Below are 17,268 nucleotides of genomic sequence, written 5' to 3'. Positions count from 1 at the left end.
GTACATACATTGAGCCTACCACAATATTAATTTTTAGCTAAGAATACCCACTAGGGGAGATTAATGATTCGCAAAGAGCATCACTTGAGTGCCCCACAGGATTAAGCAAACATGCCCATGAAGATGAAGAATAATCCTATAATGAACTCCCATTGGCTCCTGGGATTCTTCACTCTGATAATGTGGTGGCCCTATGACTCCCGCCTCCTGGAATTTACACCTTGTGGAATCCCCTCCCAGTGAGCAGAGGTGGGACCTGTGACTTGCTTCTAACCAATAGAATATGGCAAAGATGACAGGATTTCACTTCCATGATTATGTTATATAAGACCGCAATGCCCTTCTTTCAAGAAAACACTCCCTTGCTGGCTTTGAGGAAGTAGGCAGTCAGGTCGGGAAGGCACAGGTGGTGAGGACTGAGGGCAGCTTCTGGCTACCATCCTCAGTCTGACAGCACACAGGGAACTGCATGCTGCTGACAACCACAGGATTTGGGAAGCATACCTTTCTCCCACCGAGCCTCAGATGAGAACACAACCATGAGCTACACATTGGTAGCGTCATGAGATCCTGAAGCCAAGGACCCAAGTAAACTGTGTCCAGACTACGAACACACGGAAACTGTGAGCCAATAAACACACAGTGCTTTAAGCAGCTGAGCTGTGGTAATATTACCATGTAATGACTGAAACAGATTTTGGTACCAAGATGTGTGGTGCTACAGTAAGAAATACCTAAAAATGTGAAAGTAGCTTCAGGAACAGAGAATTGGTAGAAACAAGAAGAATTTTGAGGAGCAAGGTAAAGAAAAACCAAATTTCCCTAAACAGACTAACAGCATAAATCTAGACTTTGAGGATACCGCCAGTGAGGGTTTAGAAGGAGACAGGGTAAAGAACTAAAATTCAACAAAAGCAAAAAACCAAACAACTCAATTAGAAAATGGGCAAAGTACTTGGATAGACATTTCTCTAAAAAAGATATATGAATGGCCAAGAAGCACACAAGAAGATGCTTGACATCGTTAGTCCTTAGGGAAACGAAAATCAAAAACATAATGAGATAGCACTTTACACCTATAAGGATAGCTACAATAATAATAATAATAAAAAGGAAAGTAACAAGTATTGGCAAGGATGTGGAGAAATTAAAACACTTGCACATTCCTGGTAGGAACATAAAATGGTGAATCCACTATGGAACAGTTTGGCAATTCCTCAAAAACCAAACACAGAATTAACATATGACCCAGTAATTCTACTTTTAGGTATACATACAAAAAAATTGAAACAGAGAGTTGAACAGATACTCATATGTTAGTGTTCACTGCAGCACTATTCACAATAGCCAAAAGGTGTAAATAACTCCAATGTCAATTGATGGGTAAATGGATAAACAAGAGATGGCATGGCATACAGTCAAATATTATTCAGCCTTAAAAAGGAATGAACTTGTGATACACACTACAACATGGATGAACCTTGAAAACTTGCTAAACTAAATAAGTCAGACACAAGGGCAAATATTATGTGGTTCTACTTATATGAAATGCCTAGAAATAGGTAAATTCATAGAGAAAGAACAAAGATTAGAGGTTACCAGGGGCTTAGAGAATGGGGAAATGGAAAGCTATTGCTTAATGGTTGCAGAGTTTCTGTTTTGGGTGATGAAAAGTTTTGGAAACGGATAGGGGTGATGGTTGCACAATACCATGAACGTAATTAATGCCACTGAATTGAACACTTTAAAACAATTAAATGGCTAATTTTATATTATACGTATTTTACCACAATTTAAAAAAATTAAAAAGGAAATAGGAGCATATTATTGGAAACCAGAGGAAGGGGGGACCTTGTTACACAAGGAAGAAAACTTCCTAAACTGTCGCTGCAGTTACACGGAAAGCGGAACGTGTAAGTGTAAAGTGAATCAGGTAGCTAAGGAAATTCCCAAGCAAAGTGTTGGAGGTGTTGCCTGCTTTCTTCTTGCTGCTTACAGTAAAATGTAGGAGGAGAGAGAAAGATTGAGGGAGGGAATATTAAACAAAAGGAACCGGGACTGGATGGTTTTGGAAATTCTTGGCCTCTCTTGATGGCAAAGATGATAAAACTAAGAAACAACTTCTGAGCACTGTCAGGAAAGGTCGGCATAGAGTAAAAAGCTGAGGGTCTGGCTGTACAAGCTATTGTTAAAAACCCAGAAAGATCAAAGGATAACAGTAGTTTTCAGTGGCAAAAGGGTTCTTTCAAGAGGTCCAGAGCCAGGATGTGCCACACAGATCCTCTCCATCACGAGCAAGCGCCAAGGGGTTGTCCCTCTGCCATCCCTGCAGGATCCCCAGGTAAAGAAGGGCTATCTCACAAAGTTCTGTGGGTGTAGGTTTGTTTAGCGGCGCAAACCCCAAGTAAATCCACAGAAGACCTATAAAGTTTATTTCAGCAAAACTACCACCAGCCCAGACTGAAACGTATGGAGAAAAGCACAAATAAAATGAGGCTGCTGGAAATTCAAAAATTCTACTGGCAGGAAGCAGCCTGATAAAACTGTCCAGCTGCAAGCATATGCTACCTTTCATGGAAAAGGAAGGATGACTCAGAAAGCAGAACTGAGAGTACAGAAGGCAGAGCCAAGAACCATGAAGACTTATGCCCAGGCCTTGAAACTTAATTGAGCAACTCCCAACACTTGTCTGGATAGATTTCAGTATTTCTATGCAGCAGAGATTCCTCTGTTCTTTCCATTTTCCTCCTTTTTGAACAGAAATGTCTGCAGCTGTTACTCTTTGCCTGTCCTACCATTGTGGATTGGGTGTGTTGATGGTAGATAACTTGTCTCTCATCTTAAAGATCAACAGGCTGAGAGGAACCACACCCAGAGAGCCTCCTTCACTTTTGGGCCTGATTTAAACGATAAGGATCTGGAATTTAGGGAAGTGATCTGTGGTATACAACTTTTGGGGACCTTGATAGTGAGTGAAATGCATTTTGAATACGGGAGGGACAGAAAATCAACTATGGCAGATACTCTAAGATGACCCAAAGGATCTCTGCCTCCTGGTATTCATGCCCTGTGTAATTCCCCCATTTTGAGTGTAGACAGGGTCTGTGACTTACTTCTAAGCAATAAAATATGTCAAGGTGACGGTGTGTCACTTTTGTGATTATGTTACATAAGACTGCTATCCCCATCAAGTGAGGAGACTCTCTTCCTTGCTGTATTTGAGGAAGCAAGTGACCATTTGGCAAGAAACCTAGGCCAGTCTCTGGCTGACAACTAGTGAGAAACTGAGGTACTCAGTTTGACAGCGCACAGGGAATGGAATGCTAACCACAACCATGTGATCTTAGAAGAAGATCCTTCTCCAGTGGAGCCCAGATGAGACCACAAGTCTGGCTGACCAGAGAACCCCGGTTAAGTCAAATTGGAACATGTGATCCACTGAGACTAAGAAAAAATAAATGTGTTTTCTTTGTTTTTCTTTTTTAAAGATTTTATTTTTTTCCTTTTTCTTCCCAAAGCCCCCCAGTACATAGTTGTATATTCTTCGTTGTGGGTCCTTCTAGTTGTGGCATGTGGGACGCTGCCTCAGCGTGGTTTGATGAGCAGTGCCATGTCCGCGCCCAGGATTCGAACCAACGAAACACTGGGCCACCTGCAGCAGAGCACGTGAACTTAACCACTCGACCACGGGGCCAGCCCCATGTGTTGTTTTAAGCCACTAAGTTTGTAAAATTTTTGTTACACAGCAGGAGAAAACTATTACAGACAATGACATTTGCTTCTTGATAATATTTACAAAGAGGTCCATTGCTTCATCCTTGTGAATGGCCTCTTTGGAAATTAGTGCTTTTACAGAGTTCCTATTACTCAAGAAAATAATTTTCCAGGAAATTTTAGAATAGAAAAACAGTGTCCATACCTTTTAAAGTAAACGTAAAAAGTAAATTAGATATTTTCTTTATCCACTATTTCAGAAAAAATGATCTGAATATTTCTGAGATCTTTGTTGCAATAAAGCTCCCATTGGATTATTCCAAATATTATATCCCATATGAAAAGTCACTAACTATAATCCTGGCATGAACTTAGGGACATTTTGTGGGAGAATCAATTCATTCATTTGCGGCCACCGGGGAGTCCTGTAGGGTTGATGGTATTTAAATAAGCAGGATGTGATTTTATTGACGATTCTGTGTGTCTAGTCATTGCTCTTTTGTACCTTCCCATGGACACCAGGGTCTCCTTTAATCTTAAATTTAGTTCTCAGATATTCTGTTGTCAGAACAGGATGGAATTCTTTTATATTATTTAAGTAGAAAGACTTCCCACGTAACACAGCAAAGAAATTGAAGTACCTTTTGCTTATGAAGACCGAGAAAGAGGCACCATGTACTTGGTTTTTGATTAACCTCGTGATAGTCCCCTAGAAAGGTTGTAACATAGGGAGGCTCCAATTTTATAAAAATATTATATAGTTCCTGTTATTACCATCCATCCATTTACTAGTTAAACACAAATTTTCCTCCTCTAACCAAATATTCATCTAGACCGAATGAGTGTTTCTTCTGTGAAAAACAGAACATTTTAAATGTAAGTTCCCTAAACATACTAGTCATCCTGATCTTTTCCTGAAAACATGGTTTTACAAAGAATCGTAAATGGAAACGGAACATACATATATGTTAACTACAGAGTTAAACTGCTTCTTCCTTCCTAGGTGCTCAGCCTGGGAAAGATGAGAACAGGTGTCAGGATTGTGGAGGTGCCATGATTCCAGGGGCGGATTCCCACAGATGAAGGTGGCTTTGCCTGAATGGGCTGTATTATGTGACAATGTACAGCATTTTAAAACTTCCAACTTATTTTAAATCGTACAATGCTTGGAAATAGCAGGGAGACAACCCTCCTATAATTGGCTTTCCCACTTATCAGCCAGTGTTAGATTGGAAATAGCAGACTGCACAAGACTGTCTCAAGGGATGACTTCAAAAATGACCAACGCTGCTTTGTAAAAATCATATTTCATTTTCCTCTGAGTCAAAAGGAAGGAACTTTTAATTGGTAATTTAGGAATGGAGTGAAGAAAGAAAAGAATGATTCTCTCCAGTTGTTTTTGAGTTTGTAATAAATACCTTGTAGAGAACTATCTACACAGTAAGCCTGTTGGTTTATCTATATAAATATTAACCACACAGCAAATAACTACACACCGCATTTTTATGAGGCTTTCACTGACCCCTATTACCAGATATAAGCCTTACTACACTTTAATTAAAAAGTACTGAAAGCCAATTTGTGTCACATGGATCAATACAATAAGTTAATGTCAGTATGACAGAAGAAGAATCCTAAAAGTGAGGTGTAATTCACCTCCTTAGATTTTCTCCCAATAATCACAAACTGGAATATACTTTACATATGCAAGAAAGAGCCAACCATCACAACGGTAGATTTTATGAGGCTGAAATCAAATGTCTGATTCCATAAAAAGCAACAAATGGTTAAATGCTAGTCTGAACTGAAAGGTCCCCATGACGTGCTGAAAGCTTAAAACAGACATGGAAACGAATGCCCACCCTGGGTTGCACTGAGGCTTCACTGACGGCATCTGTTAATAGAGGAGTGTGAAGTTGTAAATACAATCCAAACCCTCAGTATGGTCTCACCTACACTCTAGCTGCTTAATTTAGCTCAAGTGGAAAACTGTACCTCATCTGGATCCAGGCCCATCTTGGGTCCTACTCGGACTTGTAGGTTTCGAGACTGATCTAGTTGAATTCTAACAAGAACAACTGTTCTCCAGCAGACTCCACTGCCAGGTCTCCAGGGAGCCCAGCACAGACGCTCCACTCCCTTGGGAAGTACTCAGTGTTGCTGTCAACACGAGGCTTTGGTCAAAATTAAAGGATGTCCGGAAAAGAAGAGGAGCATTCAGCTCAACGGACAAGCTGGGCTAGATCCCAAACTAAACCCGCACGGAAACGCCACCCCTCTGGAACGACAGTAAGCGTGAGCACCGCGATGTTGGGAGCAGGTGGCACGTACCTTTCCTCGCGGTTCTGTCCCACGCACACCCGGCCCCCGTGCCGCGGAGTGGGGTTGCTGCAGGACCGCTGCCGCACCTGGAAGCCGATCCCACAGGTGGTGCTACAGGGAGACCACGAGGTCCAGGGGGTCCAGCCTCCATTCCTGGGGAGAGGAGGCAACAGGGTCACTGGGTCCAGCTGGCTCAGAGTCCAACCCCTGTCCACAAGCCCCTGCCCAAATTCACATATTCCCCCACAGGGACCATCTGACTGCGGGCTGTGATCAAAGACGGAAAGGGAACCGTGGGACTGAATGCACTGTGTCACGTGAATGTCGGCTACTGTGAGACCTTCCTCCCAGGTAGCTGAGTTTAGAGTCAAGACAGGAAATTTGGGAGTAATGTTTTAAGTGCATTATAAATAATTTAAAAAGGGCTATATCAGAAACTATTAAGAAACCTTAGTTTTTAATTTTAATAATTTAACATTTTTAAGCTAATGAAAAACAATGTTATTTCATTGAAAAGCAATTAGAGGTAAATCTCTGAACCTCTAGAGTTTATGACTTCATTTGACTTGTACTATGTCAGTTGTAATCTATGAAAAGTTCACATTTGACCAAAATAATGACCTAAAACTATACATAATGCTTACTTTTAACATCTATTAACATCACTGAAAATCATATTCTCTTGATAGTGTTCATATTGATAAAGACCACTGTAACGTTCAAAGCTTTAAAACAAATTTTATTAAAAATGAAAGAATATTTAAAATTCAGATTCTTGGCTATAGTTTTTTTGCAATTTGATAAAGATATGGAGTATAAATAAGAAGTCCAAATTGCATATATCTGAATTTACTTATATTATCATATATACAAACGAAGGTATACATATAAAAATATGAAATAAAATAAAAATAAAATGAATCACTTTTATAAAGGTGGTTTATAAAATAAACCACTACTGACAGCTAGAGGAATTTTTTTGTTTAATATTATATTTTTTTCCTTAAAATGCCTGTATTTAGGATGTCTGTAATTTAAATATCTCCCTTAGCAGTTTGTCCTTGCTATTAAAATACAAACTACAGGTAGTTTTTAAAGATTTTTAAGTGTCAAAATACCTGTCAACTCCAGACCCAAAACTCGCACATAGACAGTCTACTGCATGTATAATTTTTCTCTCCTTCTCGAATCACATGTGATTTTTATAGGTATCTGTTACCCTCATCCATAGGATTTACATTTCCATTGCAAAAATCACCTCGCATTCTTATTTTTAGTTTATATATTCCTTCAAAAATATGAAGGTCCACAACAGTCATTGAAGCTCAAGGTATTAAGTTGAATCTATAATTTCTAAAACAATTTCAAATAAAATTCCTCTGAGAAAATTCTTAGTATATTGCACATGTCCATACTTTATTTTCTGAAATTTAATAATGATATAAATAAGATATATAGTGATACCCTGATGTACGATATTATGATAAAGCTGCTTTATAATTTAACCAAATAATCACAAAATAAGACAGATGCTCCCAAGTCGCTCATAAAGGTGATCAGCTAGTATTTTATACCATTACCTACCCAATTTAAAAATTTTTCCAAGTAATTCATTGAATTATATAAAAAATTAGCAATTTCAATGTAAATAAAATGATCTTTTTACTTTCAAAGTTTCTTTCTATGTGAGCAAAACTGTTAGATAATGCACAAAATACTCCTTCCAAAATTGTTTGGAAATTCTTAATTTACTAAACCTTTTAACAAATGTGATATTTTACGATATAGTCTCTTTACAATATATGGGACACGTATATGGAAGTATGTGGAAACAATAGGAATACAGTAAGTGAGGAAATCAATCAGTGCAATCGTCTCTGTATGTGTCTACCATATGGACCCGTGTTTGCACACTTGTAAATGCTGCTTCAAGGGAGACATTCTAGCAGGCCACCAAAGAGGGAGCATTGAGGACCGTGTATCAGCAGATGGATCATTTTATGAGTAAGTCAGTCTAAAACAATCCACTGCTGCCTTTAAAGCATCCCTAAAACAGGTCCACTATTTGATTTTTAATATTAAAATAACCACTAGTTGTATTGTGGCTCTGCTCACAGAATGACATTCCAACTAGAACCAAAGTCAAAGAAGTATCAATAAACAAGTCATGGTCATGTACCTACCTGATGGTCCTTTTTTCCATTAAAGAATAAAAAAAATTAGTATTAATCAATTACTGTCATCTTCAAACATTAACAGTTCTGTAGCTTTTCTAAGTTTCTGCCAAGCGTCAATGGAAACCATCTTAGTTTTACAGAAAGAATGTAGTGCGTCATGCAATGTTGACATGCCTCTGTTTTATGTAATAACACAAATAATCTAATCTCCGTAGCTGTGATGTGCTCCTCTCAACTTTGTGAAGTGATCTGAGCTGGCCTATGGAAACTTGAGCAGAGGGCAAAGTCTGCTCCTTGCACCTTACCTTTCCTTAACTGATCCTCCTTCTTCTCTTAGGCAGGCAGTGCCTTCACACTCTGGGCTCTCACACAGTGTGATCACCCAATCTGATTTTCAATGATAGTGATGTCATAGACAACTCCTCTAGAGGTTTTTCTTTTGGTGGGGAAGATTGGTCCTGAGCTAACATCTTTGCCAACCTTCCTCTATTTTGTACATGGGATGCCGCCACAGCATGGCTTGATGAGCAGTGTGTAGGTCCGTGCCCAGGATCTGAACCTGCAAACCCCAGGCCACTGAAGAAGAGTGTGTGAACTTAAGCACTACGCCATGGGGCTGGCCCCTGCCCAGAGGTTTTTGCATTCTAAATAGTCTCATGAGAAGAATACTTTTAAAAAAAGTACATTAATGAGCAAGCGAGGAGGGAGCTTGAAGACGGATCTGAGAAGCTTTCCTGATGCTTGTTTTAAAATATAAAATACTGCTGTGGTCATGCTGCTACAGGTGCAGGGGATGGAGGAGCAAATTGAGTATAGTAGCAAAAATAATCAAACAACAACAACAAAATAATAAGCATAGGAAACAGGAAACTAACTCAGTGGATCACCCTACTTGAACTGTTCCCCTGGTTACTCCCTAGCTGATGGTAGCTGAGTTGGGGGCTCAGCTCAGATATACTGCAGCGCAGACCAGAGCAGAGCTGAGCTCTCTGATTAAGGACTTGGCTTCTTCCATCTCCCAGCTCCTGTCAAGTGCACAGTGGTGGATGTTGGCTGTGCCATGCAGGGTGCCCTGAGGACTGAGGCCCTCGTTTCTCCAGCCACTGAGAGTGTGGGTGGCTATGCCTCTCAGCTGAGAAGACCTAACAAGCATCCAGGGCTGTCCCTGCTAGGGAGCTCCCCACGGGGACAGCTGAGCTCTTTACCGGGCTCGCAGCACAGATCAGTCCTCCCTCCCTCACAGTGTGATGCTTGGGGCTCTCTCCAGTTTACTTCTACACGGAACTCTCTACATCGAAGTGGAACTCCAGACCACCCCAGGACGGACACAAGTTTTGCTTCTACAGAAAAGTCCCATAAAGGAAGGTGTAGGTAAGGAAAACGCAAGTCTGCAGAGACCTATTTCATTCAGATGACAGACTCCTGCCAAGGCTCCAAGTGTTCCCTTGATGTTGCCCTTCTGTGTAGCTGGTTATATTTCCTCCTCTCTCCCTCTCCTCTTCCCCCCACTTCTCTCCCCCTCCCTAAGAATTAGAATTCAGAAACGACACGGTGTCATGAGGATGCACATTCAAATTTTATTTTAATGATAAAATGAAACCAGATTTTTCTGATGGATAGTAAGCCTGACTCGGCCCTGCTTGGATAATAAGGTCTGGCTTAGCTAACTACTTTACATTGTGGATTTCTTTTCATAAATTGAATGTCCTTAATCTGCTGCTCCGAGATATCGAGAAAACGTATTTAAATGATGTGATGCCATGAAAGCATTCAATCAAAAATATTATGTTCAGAAAATGTATTGAATTAACAATATTTTAATTTTCCCCACACTTTCTGAATATATTGGGTTAAACAAGGTGTCTATACATAAAGAATAACAGGTTTAATTTAGAATCATTTGACCAGTCTTCTTACAGGCTTTCTGATGTACTTTGCACAAATCGAGGAAGTACTTGACAGTACCGACTGAGCAAAAATTTGGTTTGTAAGTTAGGTGGTTTCCTATTTTTCGCTTCCAACAAAATTGAAGGCCAACATAAACAGGCTATCAACTGATATAAGGCATTAAAAACAATCTTTGGTGTTAGATTATGATGTTTTTGGCAGATAACTTGGAAAGAATTCAGAGAAGTGAGAGAAAATGCTGTAATCTTACATTTCCATCTACTTATGCGAGTAATATCTGTCAGCACTTATAACCAGAAAAATAAAAAATAAGAATGGAATTGATGCTAAGCCCTCCCCAAGTCAGGCAAGAACTTGCATTCATGCCTGGATAAAAAGAGTAATTGGGAGGTAAAAACAATTGTATTAAGGAATGGATTTCCAATAAAATCTCATTATTTAATGTTAAGTACATAATTATTCATCAAAATGTGTAACAGTGATGATGTTTAGATTAATTGTGTGCTAATTTTCAAAATATATATTTAAATTGCAAAGCCTATGGTTATCAGAAAGGAAACATCTTTTTAAAAATTCCATTTATATAACTTGTTTTTATGGTAGTTATAGAGAAGTATGATAGGGTGACAATATAAGACTTTCAAACTAAAAAGATAATATATTAGGATAAGATTCTGTAAGGGAAATAGAATAGAAATAGGAAATCAAGAGAAAAATGAAAAACATAAAATTTATGAATGTTAAATTAGGACCTGCTCATCAGTTCTTTAAATGGGAAGGTGGCTATCAAATCACCATAGTATTTAGATTCCATTTACACATTTAAATAGCGATGGAACAGAAATTAAACCTTTGCAACTTTTCATGGAAAAATACTAGATGCCAACCAACAAGTATTTGAAGAGGCATCTAGTTTATCAACATTCTTTTAGAGGGCCGGTGAGTAGTTTGCTGTGCAGACCACTGCACCTGGAAACCCCACTATCCAGGTACGAACATTGTGAATGAGAGCTGTGCCATCTCAGTGAGATGTACGTGGGGCACGTGGGCTTTAGTTGCCCTAGATCTGTCTTCTACAGAGTCAGGAATATCAGCTCCAGGGGTAGGCTGCTAAAACTACCAAAAGTGTCCTACATTTGTGCTCACACTCCAGAAGAGGCTGCTTTGAACACTGCATATTGCTTTCTGGAACTGCATGAGAGGGTCATTTATTAGTATATGGACTGTTAGGAATAATTTTTGATTGATGAATTAAGTGGTGTCCAAGAGTGGATGAGCTGATGCATTATTCTTGCATCTCTGTCCTTGCATGAACTGGATGCAAGCCTGGGGGCTCCCTTTTGTGTAATGTCTGCCATGATGACAGAGGATGCCTTTCCCCGGTCTGACTAGAAGGTTGGCTGACCTTCCATCAGAAGCCTCACATCTGTTTCATGTGAAACTCTCATGCACATACATTTCAGAGTGCCCGAGGGACAGGGGACTGAGACTCTGTCATTTATAAGAAGAGGTGGCGTCATAGGTCTGTATGTGCGGCCAAATTTGATCTGAGACCTGCTTTCATTCTGAGGAACCACCTAATGGCAAGGTCAGGAGGGAGGGGCCTATGGCACTCACTTACTTCTAACTATTGGGAGTCACTGATGCTGTCAAAAGAGAGACAATTGTGAAGAGGCAAGTGGATTAATCCAGTTCACAACAAATACATCGTCTTCTACCAGGAAGGAGCTACTAATCTATATATTCTAGGAAAAGATTTTTAATTAATGTGGACGTCTCCCTCGAACAAGCCAAGAACATCACACAATTAGAAATATTTTTCCTAATCTAATGAGGGATATGTGAATAGGTTTAGATTTATAACCTAATTTAGAGTCTAAAATCTTCTTCCACAGATCACGTAATTTTTAAGCGTCCCTATCTTTTTTGCCACCTTCCTCTTGAAGAGGGAAGGTATACATTAGGAATCATTTCCCGCACTCCTCAACATCTGAGTTTACACATGAAAGTACACCTGAGTGTTGGGAGGGACGCACCTGGAACAGTTGGCGATCTCCATGCGGGGGCCCTCGCACTGCCAACCGCCACACTGGGGGGCCGGGCTGTCACAGGAGCGGGTGCGACAGAGGCAGGATCCCACAGCACTGCCATCCGTGTGCGTGCAGGGCGTCCATGGAGACCACGCACCAAAGTGCCCATCCACGGTGAGATTCCTCGTCTAGGAAGCAGATACAAGTAAGGACGTCAGGGAGGGTCAGGATGTAAACATAAGAGAGAAAAAATGAAAGGTCTCTCACAAGACAATCAGAACCCATTCAGAATATTTTATATTACAATCAAAAAGGAACAAACGGGAAGTAGATCAAAATAAAGCAGCAGGGGTCATTGCTGGAAATAGAGATGGAGGAGGAGGAGAGGGAAAGGAGGAGACAGAAGAGGACAAGGAGGAGCAGAAGGAAAAGCAGGAGAGAGAGGAGGAGGAGGCGTGAAGGATGCTAATGACTTAGCAACCAGGTGATGCAGAATTGTCCACTAATGTGAGAAACCCAAGAAAAAAGAATTAGAGTGAAAAATCACAGATGTGCAACTCCTTTGCATTTCTATGTACCTTAAAAAATTGAAAGATTCTTCAACTTGTCACTGAAGACCTGGCCTGGCTCAAACACCACCTCAAACTAACAGCATTTAATATATGACATATTAGAAGAGTACCTATTAAGCGACCAGAACTCTAACTCAGTGAAACCCACACTCTAACCCCCTCTAAGAGTTTATAAGTGGCAAGGAAGAGCTAGACAATGTGTGGAAATCCAGTGACGGAGCTACAGGCAGGGGCTGTGGGAGCAGCTGGGGATGCTCAACAGCTCATGGGATCTGGGAAGGACAATAAAGAGCCTGTGCTGGGGCTCAAAGGATGATGAAATGCCAGGTAAAGGAGCTGGCAAGGGCCGTCGAGGCAGAGGGCAGCTTGAGTAATGACAAAGAGGAGTGAAACTGCCAGCATGAGTGATGACAAAGAGGACTCAGGCCTTTCCCTGTCGCTGGGAGGGGAACAGGTGGTCTAGGGGCTGTAACACCTGAAAGAGGAGCACGAGGGAGGGAGAGAGCAGCGAAGGCATTGGTGCTCCAGCGACGTGGAAGCTCTGAGGGCACCAAGGGAGGGAGAGGCCTGCGCGGGCAGTCACCTGGGCCAATGGGGACAAATTCTGCTGTGGGCATGGAAGACTAGACAACTTCACATCAAATCAGACAGGTAGGTCTTGTCAGGAGCTACAGAGTGTTCCCAAGATTCAAGACTCGTGGGGAATGTCCCCTCTGAAACGGGATATAAAAAGGCCTAAAGTCCACGCCTCCTAAAGTGAATACAGGGAGTTAAGTATTTCTCAGAAAATATGACAAAGAAGAGATCTGATCACGACTAAGCTGCCAAAAGGTCCCTGCCCGGAACTCATCCTTACACTTTTAAAGACTCATCACCCACACAAGAGACGACTCCAAGGATGAGACAATTAATTCTTTTGGGGCTACAAACTGTACCCACACTTCCCCATCTCAGAATAACGCCAACACCCTATGTTGTGTGTGAAAATGCAGGTGAGCTTTACCTTCATGTCTCCAAATACAAGAGGAAAGAGTTAAACATTGAATGTGTCCATTTCCCCTGACATGGCTGGTTGGTCATCTCCACCTGTCACAGTTATGACTCCATCCCTGCTCCTTTCTCATCGATACTCTAACATTTCAGACCCACTAACTACGCCTGGCTTTTTCTATAAGAAGTTGTGCAAAAGGGAGGGACTGGAACTGTATCATCTGCTGGATTCAACAGAATGCACTGGGTCCGACCCAGAGTGAGCATCCAGTAGATTCCTCCGAAGACAAGGACACCCTCATTTTCAAGGTCCCTGTAACTCCCGGCCCAGCTGGGATAAATATGCAACTCCTGGGGCTGGCCGGTGGTATATTGGTTAAGTTTGTGTGCTCAGCTTCCGTGGCCTGGGATTCGCTGGTTTGGATCCTGGGTGTGTGCATGGAAGACTAGACGACTTCACGTCAAATCAGACAGGTAGGTCTTGTCAGGAGCTACAGAGTGTTCCCAAGATTCAAGACTCGTGGGGAATGTCCCCTCTGAAACAGGATATAAGAAGGCCTAAAGTCCACGCCTCCTAAAGTGAATACAGGGAGTTAAGTATTTCTTAGAAAATATGACAAAGAAGAGATCTGATCATGACTAAGCTGCTCTCCCCCTCCCTTGTGCTTGTCAAGCCATGCTGTGGCAGGCGTCTCACATATAAAGTAGAGGAAGATGGGCCTGCATGTTAGCTCCGGGCCCATCTTCCTCAGCAAAAAAAGAGGAGGATTGATGGGGGATGTTAGCTCAGGGCTAATTTTCCTGAAAAAGAAAAAAAAAGCAACTCCTACTCTGACCATATAGTTCCCTGGAGACCATAGCATTTTCGTGGAGAACTGAGCCCTGTGTGACGAACTGATTCAAACCACTAACTATTCACCCAAATATGTTGTTGTTAAGGCAGCAAAGGTCCTGCCACTTGGGAGTTTCAGCCTTCATCCTCCCCTGAGTCACAGAGAAAAGGGATGAACAGATGCCCCACTGTGATTTAACTGGGGACCCACACTAACAGTCCTCACATGCTTTCAAATTCCAACACCTGCCAGCATTGTAGATGCTGCTTTATCGTTTCCACCGTAAAAGGCATGAGCCATTTGTTCTTGGAGCCAGCATCAAGGAATAATGGTGATCAAACAGAACATTTGTATAATATTTACACAATATAGGCTCATACATTTTTTTTCTTTTGGTGAGGAAGATTGACCTTGAGCAAGCATCTGTTGCCAAACTTCCTCTTTTTGCTGAGGAAGACCGGCCCTGAGCTAACATCTGTGCCAATCTTCCTCTACTTTTTGTATGTGGGATGCTGCCACAGCATGGCTTGATGAGTGGTGTGTAGGTTTGTGCCTGGGATCCAAACCCATGAACCCTAGGCTGCTGAAGCAGAGCAGGGAAACTCAACCACTATGCCAATAGGTCAGCCTCCATATTATTTTGACTAGTCATATGAGTCATTACTGTTATTTTGTGAGCTGCTGTGCGTCTGGGGCTGGATGAACACTGCTTTGGGAAGCCATGTAGAGCCAGCTCCCCACCCCTGCTCTGCCCTCAGGGTGCCATACAGGGCTGGGTATGGGTCTTGACCCACCAGCTACCTGCTCTAATGGGGGAGATTCCCTCCCTGGTAAAGAGGAGTGACAAGAGTTTCCCCCCTTATGCTGTGCTGGGGCCTAAGGAAAATGACACCTGAGTGCTTGTCAAGGGGCTGGCATATGGGCTACAGTCTGCTTAAGAGCCCATTAGAAGTAAAAGTGTTGCATGGATCCTGTGCAATGAGGCTGAGTTCTACTTGGTTTCAGAAACACAACCACGTTCCACATGCCTCCTTCACAGCATCTGAACAACACTCTACCTGAGACAAGACCCGGATCTGGATGACAGGGAGCTTAGTTCTCAAGTATCCACAGATCTGCAGCCTCCCCGTCTGCTTCTGGGATGTAGGTGTTTGGCTGGAAGTGGAAATTGAGGGCAAGAATTCTCACAGAAGGACAAGAAGAAGAGAAGTCTCTATGTTTGGGATATTTTTACATTGGAAACATCTCATAACTTTTATTCAAATTGCTGACAGGTGTGGTTCATTGGCTGGATTTGTACATGATCGAGGTGTTCTCTACTGAGCTAGTTATGGGTGAATGGGTAAACTGTGCAAAGAAGGATTTCTGAGCACAGGATTGGATGGTGCCACGGGGCTGCCCTGTGTATGATGTATGGGCAGGTGGTTGTCCCTTCTAACACCCCAAACACACACACACTCCTGCATGTCACAGGCCATTGAAAATGGTGCAAAAACCTAAAGAGCTTAAAAGTAAGGGAATTCTTAAAGCTAAACAATGTGACCAACCAACAAAAATAGTATATTTACTGGGAATACCAACATCCACGTAGTTTAACACATTTTGTTGACCCTACAATTTTACATAAAACATTCTCCTCTGCAGCCCTGCTTTTCTGTGAACTAGACTCTAAGCCAGTCCAGAAGAAGCCAGAATCCTCCAGAATGTTACTGGAATGTCAGGAAAAGGGAGCCCCACAAGTTACAAAGCATAAAACAACAAGGCTTCATGATATAGGTGAGGTCCCAGAGATGAAAATCTGAGTCTTAAGTAATTGCATTTATGAACCTGGCAGGAAACAGAACCACAGTCCATGGGATTCTGAAGAGAATACAATGAAGGCACTCTGGGCAGAAGTGCAGGCTGGGCGAAAGGGACCATCTAGGGATGCTAAAGCTGCCCAGGGCCAAGAACCCAGGGAGCTGTGAGGATGCTAGGCCTGTCAGGGACAGGGGAGGTCAGGTTACAAGGGCTGAGTGAGGGCCAGACAGAGCCTGGTGGGAGCGGCCTGACAGGAGCTGCTGCCACAGCTGCATGGAGCCTCTGCCAGAGCTGCAGCCTGAGCTGGAGAAGGGCAAGGAAGAGATACCCCAACCTCTCTCCTCCTGCCATGGCTCCTATTGGCTAAACCCAAGATAACAAGAAAGCCCAGGAGAAGAAAGAACAATCTAGAAATGGGGAAGGTCAGGCCCTTGGGGTGGAGAATGCATGGGGAGGGGGAACAGGGACTGACCAGCACAGCAAGCTATTTCGCTGTCTACAAGAGGCTCTCTGAGACATCTGGTCCCTTCCGTTTGCCTCTTTCTCGTGAAAGTGTGAGGGGCAATGTAGGTGGAGGATGCTGTTGTGATTTTTGAAGGTTTATAAACGCACCCCCCCCCCAATATTGACTGGAAACTTTTGAAAGGACAGATTATTTGGGGATGGATTAGAGGATTAGGGGCAAAGAAGATTCTCTCAAAGCCCCCTTGGGCTCCATTTCTTCATCTAAAACACAAAGGAAATGGGAACAGAGATTGTTAAGATCTCTTCAGCTATATGAAATCAGGAGGAAAAATCAAAGATTTGTGAGGCTAGGAGGAAATACAATATAACGGTGACAAGTGAATGAAGATGGAAACAGAAATCATTCAGAATGTTGAAAGAGAAGATTTCATGATGGAAACATACTTAGAAATTGGCA

At 42.0% G+C, this 17,268-nt stretch overlaps 1 protein-coding gene across 2 annotated transcripts in view; it reads right to left on the bottom strand.

The window, feature by feature from the left end:
* The window catches only part of SEMA5A (semaphorin 5A), a 460,360-nt gene that overhangs the window by 68,413 nt on the left and 374,679 nt on the right, over positions 1-17,268 (bottom strand). For both annotated transcript variants that reach the window (XM_070246052.1, XM_023625852.2), the window contains exons 14-15: positions 12,158-12,339; positions 6,046-6,189 (exon numbers count right to left, since the gene is read on the bottom strand). In XM_070246052.1, coding sequence (XP_070102153.1) covers positions 6,046-6,189; positions 12,158-12,339 — 326 coding nt within the window. The remainder of the gene's footprint in view (positions 1-6,045; positions 6,190-12,157; positions 12,340-17,268) is intronic.

Source organism: Equus caballus, chromosome 21 (genome assembly GCF_041296265.1).
Source record: "Equus caballus isolate H_3958 breed thoroughbred chromosome 21, TB-T2T, whole genome shotgun sequence".
NCBI lineage: Eukaryota > Metazoa > Chordata > Mammalia > Perissodactyla > Equidae > Equus > Equus caballus.
The sequence above is the reverse complement of the archived record's forward strand: the minus strand, read 5'-3'. Positions and strand labels throughout refer to the sequence as shown.